At 42.1% G+C, this 8,461-nt stretch overlaps 1 protein-coding gene across 1 annotated transcript in view; it reads right to left on the reverse strand.

Moving 5' to 3' along the window:
• Positions 1–8,461, reverse strand: part of rhpn1 (rhophilin, Rho GTPase binding protein 1) — a 16,501-nt gene that overhangs the window by 2,568 nt on the left and 5,472 nt on the right. The window contains exons 4-15 of the mRNA XM_031876044.1: positions 6,772–6,900; positions 5,050–5,125; positions 4,689–4,766; positions 4,368–4,492; positions 3,123–3,289; positions 2,484–2,671; positions 2,237–2,393; positions 1,636–1,767; positions 1,214–1,408; positions 1,050–1,126; positions 794–940; positions 31–183 (exon numbers count right to left, since the gene is read on the reverse strand). Coding sequence (XP_031731904.1) covers positions 31–183; positions 794–940; positions 1,050–1,126; positions 1,214–1,408; positions 1,636–1,767; positions 2,237–2,393; positions 2,484–2,671; positions 3,123–3,289; positions 4,368–4,492; positions 4,689–4,766; positions 5,050–5,125; positions 6,772–6,900 — 1,624 coding nt within the window. The remainder of the gene's footprint in view (positions 1–30; positions 184–793; positions 941–1,049; positions 1,127–1,213; positions 1,409–1,635; positions 1,768–2,236; positions 2,394–2,483; positions 2,672–3,122; positions 3,290–4,367; positions 4,493–4,688; positions 4,767–5,049; positions 5,126–6,771; positions 6,901–8,461) is intronic.

Genomic DNA, 8,461 nt, shown 5'->3' on the forward strand with positions numbered 1-8,461 from the left:
CCCCCCCCCCCCCCCCCCCCACATACTTACCTGTGTATCATGGGAGTGTAATGTGACCACACTGAGCTCCACTCCTCTCTCGCTACAGCTCTTTAGCATTTGAACCACCTCGCCATGTTTGGCCCATTTACAGTCCTCTCCGTCCACTGCTACTATGTAGTCTCCTTCCCTTAGTCCGGCCTCCTATGTGACACATAGACATGAGGAAACGAGTAAAAGTCATGAATTGCGAATTCTGCAACCAATAATCATCCACACCTGCAGATCAACTATTGTTAAAAGTGAATGGTGAAGCTGCTGCTGGACTGGCCCCACCTCTTCACTCAGGGTGCCTTACATTAGTTTGTATAGACATTTATTTGTGTCTCCTTTATATCCTCTAGTGGTCAGAAATGAGTTAGTTGTACATTTTTAATACACATTAATTACTGAAATTGTTGTTATGCTGGTTATAAGGTAGATTTAACATAAGGCTCAACAAATTAAAAAAACAGGAGCAGATTTAATTTAATTAGGTTTTAACAGATTTTAGATTTTTTTTTCTAGCAAAAATAAAAAAAATGGTAAGAATGTAGTTGCAAATTATGAATTAATCCCTAAAAAAATAAATAAAACAGTGTAGATGTATTGCTTTTTCCCCTTAAAAATCGGATGTATACTACAGTACAGTAATACAGTATCTGTGAGTGATATTCTTAACTGTTTCTAACCAGCTCATGTTTAACAGGCTGTGGAAGACATCAGCAGTTCTGCTGTAACTGATGCACATAAAGCTCAGCAGAGTTTCTCTTACTTCTGCACAGCCTCTAGGCACCACTCCAGCCACCAGGACGGGTGAGTCTCCTCTGAGCGTGAGACCCAGTCCACCCTCTCTCTTCTGCAGACAGATCACACGTACCGGACCCCAGCGAGCCCGTGCACAAAACACAGACAGAGGTCCCTGCAGCACAGAAAAGACTCATCTTCAACTAAGCTACCAGCAGGTTGCTGCGGTTTTTTCTCAATGGCTTTCCTAATATCCGACTGTTCCTATAATGAATGCGTCTTACCAGTCTTTGGAATATATCAGTAACTTTGACTTTAGAGAAGTTGGTTGGAGTGATGTCTGGTTTCTGATGGGTTTGAGCTGTAGAACAACAGAACAAACCACAATCACTTGCTGGTATTTAACCAAAGAATCAGATCATCGATGGGACTTCAAAGCGATGCTTACACTGGATCTCTGGGGCCTCTGCGGTTTCATCAAAGTCATCCTCTCTGTCCAGCTCAGAGTACTTGTCCAGAGAGCGTTTGTGTGTGAGCGACAGCACGTCCTGCAGGATGTCCATCTTCCTCAAGATCTTACACAGACTGTGGACACGCATGGCTTCTTCATGTCTGATTACTGCCCGCCGCAGGTGAGCCTTACCTGCACACATGGTGTTAAAAGATGAGTGAATACTACTTTTACCTAGTGACATACTTGGTCGATAAAATTACCCAAATCTTTGGAAAATAGCCCTGATGTTTTCATAAATGTAAACTTAATGACAGAAAGCCTCTGCTGCATCTCTGTCTCTCTCTCTGTTTCACATATTGGCTGGACTCTGCTGTATATCTGGACTAAATATACAAATATATATTCCATGAACTCACCAAGCTTTCTTCTTTGTTCAGGGTCTCGTAACACCTGGCTGAGTGGTGGCTCTGCAGGACTGCTGACATAGAACTGGAGGAAACCCTTCTCTGCTCCCTCGTCACACTCCTCCTCCTCCTCTTCAGCAGACACTAAATTTACACAAAGAGTACACAAATGATTTTGGGTAAGGATAACCAAAGGACTGAATCCTTAGTGAAAGTCAATGAAATTCATTCAAACCTATACCCTATCATTTCTAAAGGTACTTTGTCTTATTTACACTGCATAGGCAGCTAATACTTGCGCCTTAAGGCACAGTAGTCTTTGCAAAGTATCACCAACTTAACTGAGCAAAGTCCATATACTACAAAAGCCGATCCATATTTATCTTTGTCCATTTTTATTTATATTTAATGTAATTTGTTTATCTTCGTTTCAATTTTAAGTCTGACTCTTTGCACACGGCTTCCGTTTGCCACCTCTTCATTCTCACGAATGTGCAAGTAAAGACCATTCAAATTGTAACAACTGACTGTCTGCACAGTTAACAATAATGTGAACACCTGCTACAAATATTAAATGAAATGTTGTGCTGTAGTTTGGTTTGGTGTGGCTTACACGTGTGATCGCAGAGTGCAACAGCAGCGTAGTAGTGCGAGAGGGCACGGAAGTGTTCGGATTTGACTTGAACCATGGAGGCCCAAGAAAACGGCACGTAGTCCTTCATCAGAGGCTGAGTCATGGTCTGCTGCACTAACAAATAGACGTCCGACACCTACAGGGACACGCGAGCAACATAACACCGTGAGAATGAATCGTTGACGGCACAAGCGGTAACGACACAACCAGAGACGCGTTGACTCACCCGTGCAGCCTCTTGTGCCAGGCAGAGTTGCGACGTGAAGTGTGTGTCCTGGGTGGTGAGTGTGACTCGCTCAAACACACACTCCTGCACCTGGGAAACCATCAGACGCACCAGCATGCAGAGCGACGGGCCGCTCATGTCCAAACTGGGAGCGTTGGAGAAATTCTCTTTAAGGTAATTAAATGCACCTAAAAAAAATACACATTCAAAATAATTTTTAGTTCATTCATCAATTACTCAATTTAAAAAAAGCTTTTATCGAGCAAAGATGTCAAACCTCCGCTGATCTCTGCTTCTGATATTTGAGGATTTGCTGCTTTTCTCTGTTATTTCATTAGAAATTCAACATCTTCAGAATTTGATCTTTTGATCAGACAAGAAAATCAGTTTGAAGATGTCACTGTGGCGCTCTTACAATAGCTACCACTATTTAAAAAAATGTTTTTACATTGAATAGAATAAATCTATTAATTGAAGAAGATAAAGGATATATTAGATGATGAGGAAAACAAATACTTGCTGCCCTAGCGGAGTATAAAAATGTCAATATTTCAGCAGATAACTTTAACAGACTGCTTTTTTCTGTCCCACTTAATAAGGCCCGTAGAAGTGCCGGGTAAGTGTGTGCTGTTTCATAACCTGCAGCTCTCTGAAAAGCATCTATTGCTCGGTCTATGCCAGCTGTTGCAGAGCGGTCTTGCCGTGCGCCAATCTGTGTGTATAGGGCACCGATGTTGAACAACACACTTCCTTTTTCAAAGGCCAATGTACGCTGACACGACGGGACTCCTGTCAGGGAGTCGTACCTAGAGACAGAGAAGGAGGACATGTACTTACTGCATTGCAAAGACTTTGATGGCAACTATACTTTACCTTTTTGTTCCATTTTTATGGCCTCATATATTATTACTTTTAAAAAAAAAAAAAAAAAAAAAAAACTTTTTTATGGCGTACAATACTACGACTTTTCAATTAGATTTTTTTGACACTTTTTAAAGGACATACTATACTATACTATGGCTTTTTTCAGCATACTGTACATCTGAAAAGGAAAAGTCTGGATTAAGTGCATCTGACTTTTAGAGGATCATAGCCCATTGCCGACAAAGCAGCCAGATTTGCCGGACCAAACACCAGCAAACTGCCCCAGGTAGTTGTACCCAAATCACTACAGAGACCTGGCTCCATCGGTGCATCCCAGATCAAGCAGCACTTGACGGGCAGAGCACAGGACAGAGCACAGGCCTCCCGTGGGACGAGAAGAGGTGCACTCACTTAACGATCTTTTCCCACAAACTATACTATAAATAATAATTGTTTTCGGCATACTATACTATGACTTTATTATGACTTTTTTTCATTATGCTATATAGGGGAAGCAGGCACCTGTACTAACAGGGCGGTCTAGCACCATCAATTACATTTATATAACCACAATAGCACTAAATCATATTCTTCCCATTTTTTAGGGTGATGACATCGTAAAATATGACGACAGACATCGAATGCCTCAAAAGAAGCTGCAAGTCATTGAAAAAACATCATTCAGTACAGCCCTACATTGAACTTTTAAAAAGGTACACTCCGAACAGATAACGTGCGATTAATTGGCGATCAGTTATGGACAATCATGCGATTAATCACGATCAAATATCAATTGACAGCCCTACAACACATACGTACATACAAACCCCCAAAACGAGCACAAAGTAAAGCAGTCCAGGCCTGGCAGAGCCAATCATAATTCTTCACAAAATATAGCTGAGTAACTAAGTAATCAAACATCCACTTGTCATCTTCTCTCTACACAACCAGGCCTCAGTACTTGTAATGCAGGACTCGTTAACCTCGAGGCTTTTACATTAAAAAGTGCTCATGTCCTACCAGTGGAAGTGCACGCCCAGGTTCCTGTGTAGAGGGAAGAAGCGCTGGTCCAGGTAGGACAGCTGGTTGTAGTACTCCATCAGTAGCTCCAGACCGGCCTGGTTACGACTGGGTGTACGCATGGCCTGATTCAAAACAACAACACACACAGACATACACACGTAACTTCAAGGACACTGCATGTTTCCGACATGTACATGTCAGGCCTTTCATTTCTTTTCCCACAGTTTAGCACTGATTTTCTTCAACCATCCTTAAGAAAAAAACAGATTTAATATTGAACAAGATCAAGATTTGTTTTGTACGAATGCATTTATTAACCTGTCTGAGCTCCATAAGCTCTTTGATCTCCTTGTCGTAGAGAGAGCTGTCCTCTCCATAGTGCTCACAGATGAAGTCCTGTGAGGGGGAGACAGACCGTTACATAATGACGAATCAGTTTCACAGCTGAGCTATTCTCTAATACCCAGACAGATTGCAGAGGATTTGACTGAGCTTTCGGTGCCCCTCAGCAGCCTTTCAATAAAACAATATAAATCAAAAGAAATGTGGGATTAGACAAGAAATCAATGGCAGTGTCTTTATTATCGCGTCTTCACACTAGTTTGTCTTTATAAGTGTAAAAAGGAACTTTGATAGTTAAAATAAATCAAGGGGGTGAAATATGAGAAGTCCTCTTCACCTCGATAGAAACTGTGAAGTCCACCTCTTTGGTTTCTTTTAATCCGAGTGGGATCATGGGAACGTTGATGGCCTCACTGTGAAAACAATAAATAATTACAGCATGTGTTCCGTATGTGTGTAATATTACCCAGGTTACACCAACATGTAAACATCATTGTGTAAACACCAACATTATACACAGTGCAGGTTATAGGCTCAGTGAAGGCAGCACTGCCATCTGCTAGCCTTCAAACACAGCAGGCTCACTGCTCAGTGCTTCATCCTGCTAATAGACAAAGCTAAAGCCAAGTATTAACCCTTACGGCCCTAACACCCCCCCAAAGTCACAATGAACCGACACACGCCACGCGGCCATTAATGACCCTCTAATCGGGGGATTTATCCTTCCCGTGACCCTGAGGAAAAACATCTCCTGGCTGTGAAGGACTGCGCGCGCGCGCACGCACGCACGCACGCACACACACACACACACACACACACACACACACACACACACACCCACACACACACACACACACACACACACACACACACACACACACACACACACACACACACACACACACACACACACACACACACACACACACACACACACACACACACACACACACACTTGTACTTCTATACTTCCCGAGCCCCTTCACTTAAGCTTGACTGATGCTTATTCTAACAAAATATTGTAACTTAAAGAAGTCCTTCCTCTCAAAGCTTTCAACATAAATGTGTCCCCACAAAGACAGAAGTACACGTAGAGCACATACACACAATGCAGTGTGAATACAAAAATGTAATGAATGTTTGTTTTCACCAATTATAATTCTCATTAGACTAATGTGTGACCTGGAATTCATGGGACAAATAATAATTGGGACATGGGTTTTAAATAGGCCATGATTTTGTGTGTGTGTGTACATGCGCAGTGTTTCCTATTAATTACCAAGACTGAGGCGGCCCACCATAGTCTATTTAATCCCGCCACAGTTTCACAATTAACCGAAAATATTTGTACACTTCTCAACGGGTGGGCTGGCCCTCGCCGATCGCATTTCCTCCGCGCAGCGGCAGAAAGAGCCCGGGCTGAAAGCAGCTCCAGTCGTGTCAGCTTTAGGGCCTATTGGACCCTCGCTGCTTCCCGGGGGCCGAGCTCACTGTGCTCTCTCTCTCTCCCGGTGTGACCGTCAACCAGGGCGGACAGTTTTCAGGGCGTCGGGGGTCTGCAGCAATGTCGCCAACCCACCCATCTTGAAACACAGACTCTCTTCTTTACCATGCTTTGCGGGTGTGACTTTTTGACGTATCAGCCCCATTCATATCCATACAACCAATGTGTTTATGATTAAATTGTTTACTAGAGCACAAATACCTCAAAGCTGCACTATAGTACAGTACTTGAGTAGCCTAATGTAGTTTGTGACATTCCATCTCTTAAGCCCGATTCGCACAGAACTAGTATTACCCATTACTGTGCTGTGTAGCGAGATGAAACTCCTGAATTTGCACCCAAAATGCTGTCAACTTAAATTTATAAATGCATTTTTTTTTGAAACGTATGCAGAAAACCTTGCAAAAAATAAATAAAAAATACGACCACAAATCACAGAGATGCCCATTTGCTAGGGACTAATATTCACATGACCTCTGAATTTAGAGAAATATGGTAGGTACTGTATCTTGCAGTGGAAACTTTTTTAATCGTGTGTGCGTGCGTGCTTTCTACCTGTCTGTCTGGTAGACCTCCATGTTGCTGTTGAGCTCCTCCAGCTCCTCTTTGAGCAGCTGCAGGTTAGAGTTGACAAAGCTGAGCTCCAGAGCCACGGTCTCCTTCACCTTGTTGTTGGTTGTCGCCCTGCAGAATTTAAACACACACGCATCAGTTCTCATCCTTCATTAACAGAACATACAACAACCTGTAAAAGACTTCACGCATTTCCAATGTGAGACAAAGACTTGCTTCGACTTCACTCCGAGTCAACTTGCCAAAGAGCACCAACACCACAGACACTTTCACCTCCTAAAATATATACGTTGTATAATCAAATTGTCCTGTACCAAAGACCATGTGAAAACCTACTTGGCATTAAACCTGGTTTCGATATTTATCTCCGTTCTTCTTCATCTGATTGACACCCGTTGCTCATATGGATCGCTGTCATTTGAGAATAAAAAGCAGAGTGTGCGAGCTGGAAGTCTGAGGCATCACTAGGTTGCCTAGCAACCTATATTCCAATCATTAAATTTCACTGGCTCAATGGAATGACGAGAAGCACAAATAGGACCCTATTAGGACACTATAAACGTTTGTGATGAACAGACTTAGAAGATGCCTGATATTTTGCATAAGAATGCATCGTTCTGGCAGACTTTTCACTAAATCTATCATTTCAAAAAGGCAAGAAATAAAAAAAAAAAAAATACAGATCAAGAGACACAAATGAATGTTTTTTGTCAGGCAGCCCAAATAAAATTTAGATATTGGAATCACTGATATGGTTTTCTTCCTTTTAGTCTCTTAGTTTGATCTGGTATGAAGTGTGTGCTGAATGAGTCATTGGATGCATCACCAGGTGGAAGATTTGGGGAGGAAAGACAAACATTAAGCTGTCAAAGACGGACTATGACAAGCTGAAAGTAATTGCAAGGTGTGGTTATGTTTTGGGTCATAGAAAAATAATACACCTAAGGGCTGAGGATGAATATGTACACTAGTTATAATATATAACTTCACTCTTTCCTACTCTGTACTGTAACTGATACACAACATTGTATTTTATCGTATAAGGCAGACGTTCCGAAAAATACTTCAGATTTTGTGGATAACATTTTTGCTATCGTTTGAATCTGTCATGCCAGTCAGTGACTGGTGGAGAGAGAGCTGTGATTCTTTATCACCTGATCAAACTCGGCTCAAATCCACAGCTGACTTTCACCTTTAAGTTCTTGTAAATAATGATATATGTCCAGTTAGTTAGTACTTTCTCACACACACACACACACACACACACACACACACACACACACACACACACACACACACACACACACACACACACACACACACGATGAAGCCAAGGGCACTCTGATTAGTCAGCTTTAAATGAGCTGCCAAATATCCCCTTCACACACACCCACTTGCACGCACACCATACTGCAGCTTTTAAGGGGAAAAAAATAACTGAGTGTATGAGCTGAAAGACAAAATCAAGGTGGATTTTTTTTTGAGTAACTTGTGGTATTTTTCTAAAAAACAAAGTAGCTGATAAGAAGACCAGGATTGAACAAGCAACTGTCTCTCATCTGAATTCCCACAGAGAAACACAGCCTGCAGCACAACATGACGTCTTCATCAGCCAATCACAAACCCTGAAGAGTTACAACCTCTCTCTCATTTGTAATTAGCATCCCCCCCC

Source organism: Anarrhichthys ocellatus, unplaced genomic scaffold, assembly GCF_004355925.1.
Source record: "Anarrhichthys ocellatus isolate YVR2014 unplaced genomic scaffold, GSC_Weel_1.0 scaffold102, whole genome shotgun sequence".
Lineage (NCBI taxonomy): Eukaryota > Metazoa > Chordata > Actinopteri > Perciformes > Anarhichadidae > Anarrhichthys > Anarrhichthys ocellatus.